Below are 18,475 nucleotides of genomic sequence, written 5' to 3' on the forward strand. Positions count from 1 at the left end.
CTTCTGTGCCTTTTAATGACCTTACATTAAGTGTAGGTACCTATTGTTATATAAGGTGTTCTAAAATTATATGCCACGGCTTCAATGAGAGGTAATCTTCAAATACAACACAACCTTCTATTAAAGCCGTGACAGATAATTTTAGAACACCTTATGTATTGGAAACACTTGCCAAGGTTATGGCTTTTGAATCATAATCTCCAAGTCAAATGGTAGACGATCTAATTAAAAATCTCAAAAATAAGAAAATATTTACTTCTAAAAATACTTATTTTGATCGTACCTTCAATAACTGTTGGTATAATTTTTAACACGTATCGTCTTAATCGGACTAACGTTGCTTTCAGTACAAGAAGGGGATTTGTCCCAAAATAATATTGGCAAGAGATTCTTTTAGGATCACATAGAAAATCCCTTTGCATACATATTGAAATATTAACCCCACAAGTGCCAAAACCTTCGAAAACATCCACTTGACATAGCTTCTTACGACTAGTATATTATATTTATTGTCAAAATTAATAATACAGAAAAATGCAAAATTGATTATCTCCAAATTAACTATGAGTTAAAATTATATCAGTACGCTTACCAAGGTAAAATTGTGAATGGACACTCTTGTCAATAAGACTTGTGCCTACTTCTGATAATAATCCCTGACATAAATTATTACCAAGTAAAAAATGAGCTCTTAAGAACAGCTGTCAACCAGTCCATTAATAAACAAATGCAACAAAAAAGGCAAATGTTTGGGGAAAGATCTTGGTCCTCGGTCCAAAAGTCAAAATTTCCATTCCATTCAAAAACCAACAATAATTCCAAGGTAGGTAATCACTTTTTTGCGTGTCAAATAATGGGGGATGCTCTTCCCTCAGACAAAAGTGTCGCATGTCCAATTTTCATGATTATGTACTTAAAAACGTTTACGATGCATTAGGAAAAGAGATTGGGGTGCTTCAAAATGCTTTCCCTTCAAAATGACTGCGGTATTTGAACTCGGTTTTGCTTTTGTTTGGATTTATGCAGTTTTGTTTAAACGCAATTGGTGATTAGCCTAATCTCAAAGTCTTGATTACCGATTTAAGTTATATTTATTAATAAACTAGCAAACCCGGCGAACTCCGTTTCGCCACCAATAATTTTCCCAGTGTTCCCGCTTTTCTCTTTGAATTTTTCCAGAATTTTCTTTGCTATAAACCTTACGGAGCCCGAGACCTTTCCAATGAATGCAAAACCATGGAAATCGGTTCTTGCGTTCTGGAGTTATAGCGTCAGGAAGGAAAACCCGACTTATTTTTATATAATAGATAGCAGTAGTAGTAGTAAGTTTTTGGAATCATATCAATTATATTTGATAGTAGAATTGCCATGGAAATCATTTTAAAGTATTTATTTGACTTTACGATTGCCACATTTTTATCAAAGCTGCGGATTGCCTAGCGGGTTACCGGGGCTCTTGCTCAGAAAGCAAGAGTAGGAATGGGGTAGTTTTCAGACCGTAAAAATCTGAGTCCTCTCTCCTCGCCCAAGGCAGGAAAAGTAATTGGATGACTTTCCCTTCACAAAAAATATTATCAAACGCATCTATGTTAGGAAATAGTGTATATTACAACGTATACACTCCTGCGAATTATGTAAGTATACAATAAACTAAAAGCAATTATTAGTTTCCTTCTGTTTATTTAAATCAAAACCCGACGAGATAACTACAAATGAAAAGGTTACATAAATAATAACTAAACAAGAAGCCTTAAGGATAAAAACACTGCTTCATCACAACGAGCAGTTATTCCCACTACCCCATTATTACTCCTTTTAGCAACAGACTAAATTAATATCCGAGTATTTTCTTACACTACCTGTCTTGTAGCTCCAATTAAAATGATTAATTCTCTACAATGGAAACCACAATTATAAAGTATAAACGATGAAAGTATAATAATTACTGCGAATCCGTCCACGTGCTGTTTTTATTAAAGCAATGTTATGAATAAGAATGTTTCAGGTTGTAGATAAATACTTTTTAAACATCCTATTATTTCTCTTATTTTTAATTTAATTTAAACTATTTCTTCATCGTAATAGAAGGCGATCTTGACCAAAATCAACAAATTCCCCCCATTCCCAATCTTTCCCATCCCCAATTAATAACAACCTAATCCCCAAAAGGCAACGCACTTGTAACGCTTCTGGTATTTCGGATGTCTATGGATGTCGGCGATTGCTTACCATTAGGCGAACCGATTGCCCGTTTACCAAGGATACAATTAAGTAAATATAATGATATTCAAAGATAATACAAATCTAGATGAAGATGCTATATCCTATTTGATTACTCTGAGAAGAAACATCAAAACAAAATCAGAGGTAAGAGTCCCTTTAAAAGCCCAGACAACACAAAGTGCGACGGACAAAGAATTTATGAAGGATGCCTTAAGTAAAAATAAAAATGCCAATATGCAAGATTGAAGTTATAAAAACAGTTGCTAGAAACGGTATCATAAAATCACAGAAGGATTCAATATAAAATAAAAGGCCAATATCGAATAAGATATAGAAATAGAAAAAGATATCAATAGATCTCACTACTGAGTGGAGCCCGCTCAACGTCCACAGACGTCGCGCCAGGCCCAATAGGAGATGGCGGGACGAACTCAACAGCTATGACAAGGATTGGCCGCAAAAAGCTTTAAACAGGGAGAAATGGAAGGAGGGTAGGGAGGCCTTTGCCCTGCAGTGGGACGATCATGGCTGAAATCTAAATCTAAAAATCAATAGATTAACTATAGAAAATCTATTAGCGTTAGTAACAGAGCAGGTTTATAATCCAATAATCGTAAGTGCTGTTAGTTTAGTTAATTTATTCTTGTCACCCGTCAGTGAGATCCTTACATATATTGTTGGATCGAGGGAACATTTTGATTGAAGTGATCGGGTTATAGTTTGGCTTTAGAACCTTATTGACGTGTATTGATTTTGGGGTACCTTGACGCATATCAATGATGTGGGCTAATATGTAGGGAAGAATGGATTGATCTGTCAGTATTTGTTAATTTATATGTGAAGATCAGCTTGCTTTAGTTTCTACTACTATTGCTTAGCAGTTTGTAATGTCCATTCTTAGACTTTTCTCTTAGCCTGCGCAATTTTTTTTTTCTTCTATAGTATAAGCTGGTAAACGAGCAGACGGATCATCTGATGGTAAGCAATCGCCACCAGCCCATGGACATCTGAAACACCAGAAGCGTCACAAGTGCTGTGGTATTACTCCACGGTCGGTCGAGCCAGCCCATTCGTGCCAAAGCATGACTCTCCCATAAGTACTTAAGTTGGGGTAGTCCAAAGCAAATCATAATCAGTTTGTTTGGATATTTCACAAAGAGTGTCTGCCATCTGCCCTTGGTAAGGAAATCCGTTGTTAGATTTTTTAGCCAGCTCAGCTACCTACCAGTACCAGTACTGTTTCAACCACCTATGTTTCACATTTTGACGTCAATTGATTGGCTTTTATTACGTGGGCTTTAAAAATTAATTGGAGAAAAATAGACGTAGCGTCTTTAGTGCCATTTTTAGTGCCAAGTTAGAAAGTAGCTCCATACACGTGTTTATCATTATAATGTTGCTATTAATACTGCTATGTGAAAGTAGGTTCTGATTTTACAAAAGATTAACCCATCCGCGAATTTCAAAACAACGTTGCTTCGAATTTTAATGCAAAACAAACTTCAGCCTTTTATGACATTTACGGCTTCGAAAGCCGGTTGACACCATGTGAAGTATGTGATTACGATAAACTATCGTTAGTTAAACCCACATGTTTATATTAACGGTTGGTTGCACCATATAATGAACGATTCGAGTGTCGCGCTAATTACGCGATTTGTTGAACTGTTAACGTTATTATCGGTTTTATCATAACTTATCGTTAGCGATTGTGGTGCCACCTTGCCATGCGGAATATCAGTGTTCGCGGGTGTATGCTATTTTAATAATATCTCAATAAGATGGCGTTTCTAGGAAGCGGTTGTAAATAGATATTCAAATGTATTTACTGGTTTATTTACTTGGCGTGCTACCCACTTAGGATGGTTGCTTTGAAGAAAATTGAATGTAGGTACTGTCGATTTGATCTTGGTTTAATCGAAGCTTAATGGTTTCATCTGATGTTTTTGAATATGTTTCGAATACATATTTGGGCACTTATGGATTATGTTTACTTGACTTCCTCAAAGGTCTTTTATTAATGTTTTTGTCAGATATTTACGGAACGCCTACATCCTAAGGTGAAAAACTTGGTAATACTATTCGAACTATAGAGTTCCGTTTATGGCATAAACAGACAGACTAGCTACTTGACCAGTAAGTCATACTTACTATAGCAAACGCTATACCTACCTACAAAATACGGTAACTTGAAGTTTCACACAGAAATGTTACACGAACAGAAACAATTAGTTTCCATTCTCATACAAAGTTTCTTGATTGTACTGAAATATGAAACTGGAATAAGTAGGTACGTAGGTAAACTTAGAGTAACATGTAAATTGTACTGTAATTTCGTCAATTAACTTCTTGGCGAAACTTGATGCATCTACGCTTCTTGTTCTTGCTCTGACTTTGAGCATTTCTTCCCCCTACTTCATAAGTTAGAGTATACCAATATTTTATTCATGAACTCGCTCTATTCTTTATTATAACCTCAACAATACTCATAACAATAACCCTAGTTTATGATAGTATAAAAAAGTTTGTAGACAACTGTTTTACTGGACTTTTCTTGGGACATTAACTTTGATATTCACTGTAATTGAAACCAGATAACAAAGTCCGCTTTTTTGGAAATTAGGTGTTCTAGAATTTAAAAGAAAATACATCCCAAATGAATACCTAAGATTTATTTATAGAATGAATATAAAGGCCAGCGAAGTTATAAAAGGATTCTCGAACTTCAAATGATAATTGAAACAAATCCAAAGAATTTCGAAACACTCCTTTGATACGGAACGATTAATCGTATCTTGGCCGTGTTGAGTAGTGTTGTGAGCACGATTGTTATATCGTTATCGATATATTGGCAGGATTGACCGCCGCGACGTTGCGGATGGAGACCGCGTCGATCCGGACTTGTTAAATCGCGCTGTGCGGCTCCTCGTGCTACAGAAATTAGACAACATTTACTCCTACCACACCCGACCAAGGTACGATAATCGATGTTTCTCTGGCATCATCGATAATTCAGCGCACGTTCGTATTGATGTACGTATTTCCTGCATGCCCTATCCCCCCTGATTGTTAGTTTGTTAGAGGGAACGTTTCCCTTTTTTTCGGAAAAAATAAACTATTAAGTATCGACAATAAATGTTTCTATGAATATTGATGGCGTATCCCCCTATAATACTTCTTTAGGTCGGTATAGTTGATTGGCAAACGAGTATGTGGGTTGAGGAACAAAAGAGTAATTTAGGATTAGAGTCAGGTCGTTCACTTGTCAGAAATCGGGAACAGCTAGGCTATTCTGTAATTATCAATTCGAAACATTCGAAGTGAGCTCGATCGCATTCTTGTCCGTCATTGGTCGAGGTTTCTCACAACCAATGACATGGCGGACCGCAATCGAATTCACTGCGAATGTTACGAATTGAAAATTACAGAATAGCGTAGATGTTCTAAATTAATAGAATATTATATACTTTTTATTTTTCTTGTTTTAAATGTCTCGTTTATTATTGTTTAACTGTTAACCTACAAACGCAGTCTTGTTCACAAATTAATGCATTCTAACTAATTATACAAAGATTAGTTAGAACAGTTAAAAGCACAGTTTAGGGAAGTTACACACCGTTGTCTGTCTAACCTTCATAAGTCATGATTACAGAATTTCTGTTGTATAATAGTGAATGTTAATTAATGTTACCTGTTGTAGTCCGCAGTTTAGTTCTGTCTGTTCTGTTCTTTACTTCAGAACACTGTACGGCCTCCTATCTTTAATAAAATTCATTCGTATAGATAAATCGGTTCGTTGAGACGTGAAAGAAAGATAAACACTTTAACACTTTTGTATTTATAATATGAATATCATAGTAATATTATAAATGTGACACGTTGTGTGGTTTGTAGTATGTTAGGATGTTTATATCCTTCAATCACGTTGAAACTACTAAACGTATTTTGATTAAATTTGTTATTTAGACAGGATATGAGCTGAATTAGGTGATAGAATACGTTTTATTCCATGGGAACGCGGGCGGAGCCGCTAGCAGCAGCTAATGTAATGATATTAGTAAAACGTATAGATTTCCTTGATTATCTAGATACTCAGTATCTGAGTTATAATACTAATGCTGTAAACTTGATGTGGTTAGGTTAAAGTGACGTATTTTCCGTTTATGAAATGACTTGTACAAAAACACTGTTATTACTTATAATTATTATGTTATTTGTTAAAACACGCTTTATTTGTCTCTCTAACATCATATTCTGTCTTTCTACTACGCACATTAAAAAGGAAAATTATTGTAATGTTATCATTTGTTTTCCTCATGGAAATATCACCTTTGTAGTTCTTATATATAAATGTGCTTTTACTGTGAATATAGCTCTACAAATAAGTCACCTGTAATGTAAATTTTGTTATTTTACAAAATAAGAAGTAAGTTGTAATAAAGCTAAAAAAGCAAGAAAGGGCAAGTTAGACTCGCACACGATTTCTGCGATGGGTTCCTTATATTATTTTTCAAATACAAGCAAGAATCTTATTTGTTGTATAGAATGGTAGGTGTAAATTTAAATTTTATATAACTTTCTGTTTTTACTGAAACATTGAACATAATTTGGAACAAATAATAATTTATTCGTAAATTGGCAACAGATAAATATTTGTGAAAACTGTTTTAGGGAACAGAGAGTAAAGTTCCCTAAGAAATTGAGGTAGGTAGGCTACCTCTTATGTCCGGTGGGCCTTCTGCCCAACTGTTGAATGTTGAAGTTTTCTATCCATATTTATTCTTCATAATATATGCGATGCAGGATTTATGACGTCATCCGTCTTCCGTCAACTTCTGTCATCTCAGCATCTGTCATATGTCATGTGTCGTCACACTGTAACTACCTATCTAGCGAGTTATTATGAGCATAGATGAATCGTGTGATGATCCCAGTGACAGACGGACAAACAGACGGGCCGCCCTATTAATATTGTCTCGTTTCTACTCGTACCCTTTGGTTGCGGGTTCCTAAAATACACGGCGAATGGAATACGAAGCATTATCGTAAAAGCACGAACCAGAGTACCTACCACGTAATGTTATTCATATCTGTTACCTTTTATAAAAAGATTTCTTTATTTTTTTACTTACGATGTTTTTTTACAAAACTTTTATGTCTCATATAAGTAATATGTTAAGTTAAAAAGGAAGGCTTGTGGTATATTTTAGTTTATTTTTTGTAATATCAAACCTTTTTGAACCATGGATTTTTGAGGAAGCTATTTTTATAACATTTATTTTTATGGGAACTGGACAATCTGAGTATATATGTAAGTAATACAAAGTGTTACACTAATAACTTAAAATATTAATATCGTAAAACATCGATGATAAAAAATAACTTAAACTTTGTTTAAATTATAACTTTCGCGAGACATACTAAATTAATTATTATGTTTTTCGGCTTACTCACGTAATTATGGCCATGCTAGAGGCTCATATTATATGAGCAGTAACTTGTAACTAGCATGGCAGAGCATCGCTTGAAACTAGTCCAGTTCCTCGTAAAATAATTACGTGAGTAAGCCGAAAAACATAATAATTAATAACTTAAAATTATAATCCTTCCCGATTATAACGATTTTAAAATGACCAATAATGTCAATCAGAACCTTTCAATAGCATGTTGTAACTACCAAAATCATCAAAGGAAAATCAAAATTCAAAAATGTTTGCAATATCAAAAGAGAATTCTGCTAGTGACAGACTTTGACGATGATTTTCAAAAAGGCCACGACAGTTAAACGCACGGCCCGACAGGGGTTTTTGCATAAAACTGACATGATTACTCATGTTTCGGTTTCGCTTGTTCAGCGTAAAGTTTCAAGGTTTATTTTTTGACTGCAACGTGTACTTTATGTCTAACGTGTCAGAGTGTGTTTTGGGGTTGATATTTTTTGTTGTTGGTGTCGGGAATTGATTTAAAAATGAAGTTGATATTTTTATGTTATTTTGATTTTGACACTAATTTTGCAATGTATGTGAAAGTCTCTAACTATAACCATGTCGTCTATGAGTAACTACTCGTCCATCCTGTTATGTCCATGTTTCCAGTACCTACGTGTACGTTAACATAGGTATATTATCTATAAGTAGGTACTAAAGTGAACCTAAAGATTCCTGTAACAACAAATGTGCGAAAAGACAAAATTTTGGAAAAATAAACAATTTATGTACGTACTTATGTGTTTCCATAACAATATGTATCTACTATTGAAATATTTAAAAATGCGTTATTTGTCCACAGGTTCGGGAAGCGTTCTGATGCCTACACGAACTGGGCTAAGGATCTTGAGGTAAGTTCCAGATACACACTTACACCATATACATAGTTACATAAAGATAATTTTCTGTTTAACTCTGTTATTGCCTAAATGTTAGATCAACCACGAAATATGGAAAAAACTAAGTATCTCATTATTTTCCCATTTATTATTTGCATAACATTTTAGTTATAAATCCACAGAAACTCACGATCCCATAACTAAGTAAGTGATAGAAATATAGGTGCTCAAAAAGATTTAAAAGTATGAATTTTATAGACATCCACATACTTCAGACAGATAAAAAAAAATATGAGAAAAAGAAATACTAATTTTATAGTAACACAAGATACCTAAAAAGCATAAAATTGTAATTTAAAATTATGAGTATGTACCTAACTATCCAAATATAATTTAAATATTATCTTGAAAGTCTAAGAAATTAGAACATTACCTACTTATTTACAAGATTAATTTTCATAAGAAATAGTTATCCAATTTATTTTTTCGCCTTTGTAACTTGTACCTATTTTAATTGCAGGACTAGATAATTCGATAACTAAGAACTGAAAGTTATTAAATTATTTGTAATTGGGTACACAAACTATAACGTCACTCGTAGGTATTAATTTGTCGAAATATTAGCATCAAGCTATAAAAATTCTCAAAATTCTACTTAACTATATGTACAAGGAACTTAAAAATTGTCTTCCACAACTTTCATAGAAAAAGTGTTGTGATTGAAGATTATAATTGTGAAGAAATTTCATACCCCGGACCAGTTAATTCAATTTGAAGATGAATAAAGAAGTTAAATAAAATCCCATCCAGGCAGATAATTTTAGAACAGAACAGAATAATGAACAATGTAAGTGTATTATAACGAATAAGAGTAGTTATTCGTTATAATACACTTTCATTGTTCCACTATGATACACAAACATAGTTGATCAGCTACAAGAAGTAGACACTGCTATTATGAACCTCCCCTTATAAATTCCAAATCATTTCATCATTTTCAGTTTTCCAACAACCACTTTTAAACCCAAATCTGGTTCTAACAACTTCAAAATGAAACCAGTTTTCACTTAACTCGACCAGTTCATTGAACCCGCTTCTTTTCGCGGGGTCACGCTTTTGAATATTAGACAAATATACCATATTTGTCTATCTACCAGTATAAAACACACATCTATTATAAACTAGGACAAAAGATTTTCCGGTAAAAATATATCCATCTACGGGCCAGTTTCACAAACACAAAGAAATGTACAATAATAAATTTGAAACCTGAAACCCGTTATAATAAGGTTGTTTATCATTTGCACCCACGGTGGTAGGAATCTTTCATTGTTTTAATTTTATGTTTGGTAAATAAAATCTTTGTATCAACTAAACGTTTGATAACACAAAACCTATTTGCGTGTCTCCAGAAATAGCAACTCTTTGCGAGGTATCTAAATATACTTGGAATTTCTATTATTACTACTAAAATAGACAATAGCACCCAAAATGATACAAATAAATTGTAACTGAATTAGGGTCACGCTCTTTAAACCATTAGGTAGACATCACACACACATGAACAGCCAATAAAGTGGCTACAGCTGACCAAACGTCGCTCCCGCTTTTCGCACGGAAAATATTTGAGCATTAATCACCACGGTTGCTCAATGCGGGCTCGCGATTTCTCGCGTTTCCTCACGATGTTTTCCTTCACCGTTTGTCAATGGTGTCTAAATTATCATAGAAAATACATGTACATAACTCGGCAAAAGTCACATTGGTACCTGTCGGTGATAGGTTTTGTCTTAAACCTACGGGCCACCATTAGGTACGGAATTCCACAAATGTATAGTAATGTGTAGGTAGTTTTTATGAGCAGACGGATCAACTGATGATAAGCAATCGGCACCACCCATGAACATCTACAACACTAGAACAGTCACAAGTGCGTTGAGGCTTTTTTGGGGGTGGAGGAAGGGCAATACGTGAACACGCGTTATGTTTTGGTCGTGACTAATTTCCATACCCCACAGGTATTAAGGAAGCTACAAAGAGTTTGAGCACATTCTGAACACTGTAATCCACTTTTTTCTATTCCGAATAGTCCTGACCCCATGCGCTTAAGTAAGGGTTAAGTACATACATAATAATAGCATTTTCATTTAATCAGTATTAAAAAAACACAAAAAATAATAATCTTATGCGAAACATAATTAAGTGTAACAGTCGGGACCCATATTGAATGATTTTAGTCTAGTTTATTTAATGGGCCCCGACTGTTACACTCAATTATGTTTCGCATAAGATTATTATTTTTTGTGTTTTTTATGCAGTCGGGTTTTTTTATTTTTTTTAATTTATTTATTTTTATTTAACACTTTTTAGTTAGTTATAATACGGCTATGTGTTTCTCAAGATTTCACCCGCGACACGAAACGACAGTTCAGAAACCGCTAGTCAATCGCGTCGCGTAGTACCTATACGAGTATTTAGTTTGGATAATAAAGAACCTAATTGCACATAGTATTTTTTTTCTATATGTCAGTGATATACCATTTTGGAATCCTCATGATGAGCTCTTTAATTTGATACCCATATTGTAGCAAATATTTTTTTTTATTTTTTTTTACTTCTATCTAGGGCGCCTCACGGCCGCCATGTTGGTTTTTGTTTTACGTCACATTTCTAAGAACACTTGGGAAATTAAGACGAATCGAACGATGCCCTGATTGTCGAAATCCATCAAGCCGTTTCGAAGAAATGAGGTAATAAAGAATATTAGGCTCATACATACAAGATACGCGCGAAAAACATAACCCTTCCTTGGCAGTCGGGTAAAAATAGACACAATTTACAAGGTAACAAGGCTTTCTAAATTTAAAAATGGCAGATACCGCCTACAGTACTTACAGAATTATAGCTGTAACACCATTTTTTTTTTCAATGGAAAATACCAATACCATGAAAGAGCAATTCCATTATAGCCATCGTTCATGTGGGTGGTGCATCATATTGATAGGTTATCGTATTTTTCCTTCTCTAGTAAAATGTCACCTGCGTTCGACAATAGTTTGAGCGCCCTGTAGGTGTATAAGAAATGCTATTGAGTAAATATGATGTTACATTTGTTTTTGTCTAACCTATGCAGAATATATCTACAGATGACATAGTATGTGTATTTCGCTTGTAATGTTTTATCATCATATCGTCACTTCTTTTTATCCCCGAAGGCGTAGGTAGAGGTGTACATTATGGCACTTAATGCCACTGTACAATATACTTACTACTGTATACCAACTTTTCATTATTTGTGTTATTAAGTTCCATGTAATGCAGGAGGTGAGGCCTATTGGCGTATACTGGGCATCGTTCCAGACTCCGTACTACTACTGAGAAATTTTCGAATAACCGAAAAAAGCCCAGTACAAAATTGTCCGACCCGTAGGTAAATAGAACCCGAGACCCCTGATGACCACTCGACCAATGAAGCAGTCTTATCAATACCTACTTTTGTATTATTACTTAAACACAGTCTACTAGTTAAATTTCTTGGAAAATCACACTTAGGTATTATTATACAGAAAGGTAAAGGGTTAATTTATTTAATGTCCATCTAGTAGTAAATCAATTAAAAATTTAGACACATAGGTAATTTTACAACTGACATGTGATTTATTGTTTAATTATATACTTAATTGTTTTATCAATCATCAATTAGGTACATATTTCTTTGTTTCCTTGTTTCTACTACACCCGAAATTCTATATTAGTGGTTCAGAAAACGCTTTGACAGATTACAGTCAGTTAATAAAGGTAGTGACTATACCGCCACAGCTAAGTGCAAATGAACTATCCAACATTGAATGTGGAATTTAATTTAAAATTGAATAGCATTCGCTTGAACTTATAAAATCGATGAAAGGAATTTTGTTTGAGGTGAAGTAATGTGTGTTTCTGTCACTGGTTTTTCTAAGAACTGCTGATTTACAGGCAAAGGTTTGATAGGTGGTATAAATAGTGCCTAGAGCAGAGGTGATGAACTTTTACGTAACAACGTGTTTATTTAAACAAGTTCATTTCAACAAGTTTATTTAAAGAAATGTTTTTTGAGGAGCTACATGTATCATCAATTTTTTTTTTGATATTCCTTAAGTTATGTTCTTCCTTAAGCATGAAAATAACGAAAGGCATTGATGTGCCCAAAATACTGTGCTGTATGCCAATGGTTGGAAATCCGTGGTCTAATGGTTGAAATAGCACCTCTTAAGAAAAACAGATTAATTATGGGAGATGAAATCCGCCCCTAAGACGGCCTAGTGACCGATGGTAATTTTACTGTTGCTCTAGTAATTTAAAGTAAATCAAGCATTATAATCTTAAAACATAATTATGAAGTACAATCAAAATTAAACATTGTGTAAAGGTCACTGGAGTTCAAATTACTACTCCCATCAAACAAAATGATTAACGGAACAAAATGTTGCCTTTCGAAAGGATAATTCATTGTGATGGTTTTATTTATTAATTGCTAAACAATCTTAAAGGAAACAGCTTATTACATTACAATTTATGTTTAAATAAAAATAAATTGTTGAATAAATTATTCAAATTTATTTATAATATTGAAATTTATGTGATTTATTTTATATTTCAGAATGTAGGCGTGATGTAAATATCTAGAAATTACTGTTATTTTTGTCAAAAAATAGAAGTTTAGTCTTCACTACTAGATACTTCTATTTAAAGAACGGGTTAAGATTGCCCTAATAATTGTATTTTCGAGTATAAAATAGGTTTAATTATCGTCAAGTTAAACAACCTATATCTACGTACTTGATCTGTAGGCGTTGTGTAATTCAATGTTTGGGAAAGTCAACTAAAGAAATGTAATTACACTCACTTTTATTCAAAGTAAACCTGATTTAGGTTTCAACCCTATCATATTATATCATTGACTAAGCACGTATTAATTCTTCATCCCACTTCTGATACAAAATATCAATTTACTTAATAGATATATACCCTAATACATTTCATTCGTTTTCTTTGACAAACCCAAACTATAAAAAGGTTATTTAAATACTCAGCCATACTTGGCCTTTTATAAAGCAAATCCTTTTCCAAGTATTCCACTTTAGAAATTACATCGTAGTTCAAAAACATTCTTTAAAAGCCATATTGAATTTCAACCATATTGAACAACAAGGAAAATGTGCCCAAGCCAAGTGAATCCAGAATCACTTATACAATGTGTAACCCAATAACGAGTTCAATCAGTTGAAGCACTCTTAACTTGATAAAGTTCGACACTCGACAGGACCCACTCCAACCAAATGTAATAGTTCCTTAATCCCAACCCAATAGCACTATTAGAAAACTATTGAATAACTAGAAATAGTATTCCACAAACTTTTTGTACTTGAATAAACGATTGAATTTATTCAATTATCTTCCAGTACGTGTCAGTGGAGTTATTCACGAAATTGAATTTGTTTTGACAAATGAAAGCAGCTTATATCTATGACCTTAAAGATTAAATTTAAACGTTCGTTTAATCCCAAACACAATTTATTAATTAAGCCCTAGAAGTTAAATGTGTTTCGTTTTCTTTTGATCTTTTTACCTTTGGTGTTGCTTTCGTGAATTAATAAAGAGGCCTAAACAAACAACTTGTACTGTGTCGTTTAAATATTTTGCTGGTATTTAAGGTGTTGATACAATTATGTGTGACAATTTAACGCTTTGTAGGAAAAAGGTTGGTTTATTTTGTTAGTGATAATCTTGAAATGTATAGTGTAAAGCTTTGATATTTAGTCGACTAATAAACTTAAGATAGGTGACTGATATTTAGGTTTAAAATAGATAATTTAAAAACTTTTTGGATAATCGCCTTATTTCAAAACTTATTAGTGTGGCAGAACCATGCATCGGCATGAATGGGTTGACCTCTCCGAAGAGATACCATGGCCTCACAAAAAACTGACGTGAAACAACGCTTTCGCTGTGTTACATCGTGCCTATGAGGTTACTGGAGGCCCAATTACCGAATACCCAATCTCCCTAATCCTCAACAAACTCCCCAAAGGCCGGCAGCGCACTTGTAACGCCCCTGGGATTTCGGGTGTCCATGGGAGGCACTGATTGCTTTCAATCAGATGATACGTCTATTCATTTGTTAATGAATGTCTTATGCCATAAAAAATCTCATTAACCCTACGTACGTGTGCCGGAACGCGGACCCACACGAGATTCAGTGTGTTTTCTATTGTTGTCTTATATACGAGAAGTTAATAAAAGATTTAATTTAAAACAAAATTCCATGGATATCAAAGCACCATTCATAAGAATTTCTCATTTCCAATTCCTATTCAATCGTTTTATACTGCATTCGTTTGATGTGATATTTTATGCGGTTATTCCTTTGAAGCACAATATGAAGAATAAACGTCGATATTGCATCTCAATGTAGCTTCCATATGCGGATTTATTCGCCTCTTTATTGGATTATTCGAAGTGCCCCAAGCGCTACTAATGGATTTAGAATATTGATAAAATTGAGTAAAAAAAAGTCGATACGATTTTGTTATTCTTTTAAAAAGTGAATGTTTTACAATAATTGAGATACCTTTGTGTTTGTTTCAATATTTCTTCTAGCTTAGCTTAGGGCTTATTTTTAGAATGCCAGATATCGCAGGGATAATTTGAGTATTGACAATAATGTTCCATACTAAAAACTGTTGAATGTCAATTTGATTCTACGGATATGAATTATTTGTTGATTGAAAAATTTAATAAAATTGACTGGGAGACAATGACTAAGGCATTACATATTTCTTGTATGATGATGTTAATAAAATATTATTTTTTTACTCTTTTTTACATTTGCTATAACTTTCTGAACGTACAAACTCTAACGTAAATAGTAATAAAGTTCCTTTCATTCTCTTACTCAGTTATCACTCGAAGTAAGTTTATCACACATGGTAAGGGCGCACACCCATTTAAATTTATTGAATTTCAATAAAGTTGCGGTATTGGTCGTTAAATATAAATTGTTCCACGCCATTATTATTACAGTATTTAATGAATTCATTACAATAACCGTGGCGTAAAATAATTACTAAATTTAATATCGATAGTAATTACTTAGCGACGTAATTTAATTACTTTTGTTATTCATATTCATAAATAATTATTCATTTGTTTATTCAATTCGTTAAGGTATTCCATTGGTCTTGTCATAGATATTTAGATTTAACAAAACCGACGAAACTATTATACATTTTTAATTTTATTATAACTTTTCTGAGACATACTAAATTAATTATTATGTTATACTTACACACGTCACTGTTTGACGAGGAAATCGACTAGTTTCAAGCCATGTTAGATGCTCATATTCATGAGTGGCATTCCGCAACATACAACGCGGCGATTGTAGCTGCTACTGTTTGATGAGGAACTCGAATAGTTTCAAACCATGCCAGATGCTCATATTCTTGAGCAGCATTTCACAACACACAACGCGGCGATTATTATCGCTGCTATTGTTTGACGAGGAACTCGACTAGTTTCAAGCCATGCTAGATGCTCATATTCATGAGTAGCATTTCGATTGTCGCGCTGCTACTGCTACCATTATATCTATTGAAATAATTCTATTTTCTTTTATTTCCAGAAGCCGGACTTACCCGCCTGGCTGGCGTACGCTAGAAGGAGATGAGAAGTGCAACAGTCTCGGGATCCATATTAATAACCATGTCATTTAAATCAATGTTCGTGATTACTGTTAACAGTTTTAAACGTTTAAGTACCACATTCCAAGTAAATTTTATCCTTTAACGTGTACCTTAACCCATATTTAATAGAGACTCACGAGTTTGCGTTCTGTTTATGACTGATTTAAAAATTTATTTATTTTATTGAATAGTTTATTTATGAATTTTATTTTATTGAATAATTTATTTATTAACTTTTTATATTTGATTATTTATTGTAGATTCCGTTGGATAAAGAATGATTTGTATCTTATTGTATTTAGATATTTAAACGATTTTCAGTCTACTGTTTACCTAACTTAAGAGTCATTAAGTCATAGAATTCAAAATAACAATGTACCTTTACGGATCAAATATCATTGTAATGTTATGAATAAAAGCAATTGATAAAATGTAATATTAATTTGTTTGTTTTATTGTTTCCTGTTTCTTAGAACGGGGTATAAACAGCTCTAACTAGAAATTGTTGGGTTAATTCGTTGTGAATAGGTTATTCCAGAAGAAATACATTTTTCATAAAAGAAACGTCACGCCTCTTATCCCCGATGGGGTAGGCAGAGGTGCTCATTACGACACGTAATGCCGGTATACAACGTACACCCCTTTTCACCATTTGTGTTATAAGTCCCATATAAAAGGGGGTGAGCCTATTGCCATATACTGGACACAATTCCAAACTTCGTGCTACTACTGAGAAATTTTCGAAAAACCGAAAAAAGCCCAGCAATACTTTGCCCTACCCGAAAATCGAACCCGAGTCCGGCAGTCGCACTTGCGACCACTCGACCACTCGACCAACGAGGCAGTTTTTCATGATTTTTCATCAATGGGGATGTAACTTATACTTATTACCTATTATTGTGCGGTGTAGGCTGTTGAAGCCATTTCAATAAAGATCTATTTCTATATTTTTATAATAGTTAGGGTTGAATAAAATTACAGAAACAGATTTATTTAACGAGTTTAAAAAGTTGAGTTCTGCATTTTAATATGATTTTTAGAGAGTCCTACGTGTCGTTTGACACTATCCTTGATATTCATTTGTACAGTACAAAAAGTTCGAAAACTAAAACTGAACTGATTAAGAATTTCTTGAAAATGACATTATAATACTTGTAATTACAAGATTCGTTTGAAGTTTCCCCACAATGCTAAGAAGTCAACGGTAAACTGATAAGACAAAATTCCTAATATCTATCTGACCTTTGATTGTGGGATCTATTCTATGAGAGGATTGTTTCCAACTATTTCTATAATTCAAATTCTTTGAGATCAATGGTTTCATAGCCTTAAAGGTCACTGTGCGTATAAATTTTGACAATATTCCTTTAAAAACTGGGACTCAGATATGTTTGCAATCGTTTACTAACTTTTTATTAAGGGGGAAAGTCATTCAGTGACTTCTCCCGCCTTGAGTGAGGCGAAAGGGAGTGTCAGACTCTTACTGATTAAAACCACCCCGTTCCTACTTCTGCTTTAAGCTGGAGCCCCGGTAAACCCGCTAGGTAGTTCTCAGCTCCGGATTAGGCATTCGTCGTATTGGCCCCATCTGAGGTGGTTTGGCTCGTTGACGCACGATATTAATTATTTTTGAATATTAAAAATCCCAATTGCTTGAAGTACGCTAAAACTTGCTTGACGGTTAGTTTATAGTTGTTTCTTACATAGGTAAGTCGAAAGTAGTTATAAGTTATTTATAGATGAATGAAGTGATGAATATTTTTTTTTTTTTCGGGATTACAAACAGTAGCATAATCATATGAGTAACAATTATTTATATAGAAAAATGTACTTATTACACTACAAACATCGTTATCCACCTATTACTAGTAAGAAATAACTGCTACATGCGATAAGAAATAAAAAGTGTACGTAAATGTAAATATAACTATAAATATAACAATAACATAATATACATAATATGTGCTTATTGGTTTCTTAAAATATCAACTTAACATTGTTAACTATTATTATTTGGTCAACTATAAACAATCTATATATATAAAAATCAATTGCTGTTCCTTTGTCTCGCTAAAACTCGAGAACGGCTGAACGGATTTATCTTATCTTGGTCTTGAATTATTCGTGGAGGTCTAGGGAAGGTTTAAAAGGTGAGAAAATATCAAATAATTGACGGAAAAGCCCTAAAAACAGCCCTTTTCTT

General features: G+C 33.6%; 1 protein-coding gene across 2 annotated transcripts in view; it reads left to right on the forward strand.

The window, feature by feature from the left end:
* The window catches only part of LOC118269735 (neuropeptide F), a 43,264-nt gene extending 26,550 nt beyond the window's left edge, over positions 1-16,714 (forward strand). The window contains exons 3-5 of one of the 2 annotated variants that reach the window (XM_050706899.1): positions 5,079-5,198; positions 8,512-8,560; positions 16,212-16,714. In XM_050706899.1, the coding sequence (XP_050562856.1) occupies positions 5,079-5,198; positions 8,512-8,560; positions 16,212-16,256 (214 nt within the window). In that variant the 3' untranslated portion in view covers positions 16,257-16,714. The remainder of the gene's footprint in view (positions 1-5,078; positions 5,199-8,511; positions 8,561-16,211) is intronic. The other variant, XM_050706900.1, reaches the window with a different exon arrangement.
* Positions 16,715-18,475: the final 1,761 nt, after the last annotated feature.

This window comes from Spodoptera frugiperda, chromosome 30, assembly GCF_023101765.2.
Source record: "Spodoptera frugiperda isolate SF20-4 chromosome 30, AGI-APGP_CSIRO_Sfru_2.0, whole genome shotgun sequence".
NCBI lineage: Eukaryota > Metazoa > Arthropoda > Insecta > Lepidoptera > Noctuidae > Spodoptera > Spodoptera frugiperda.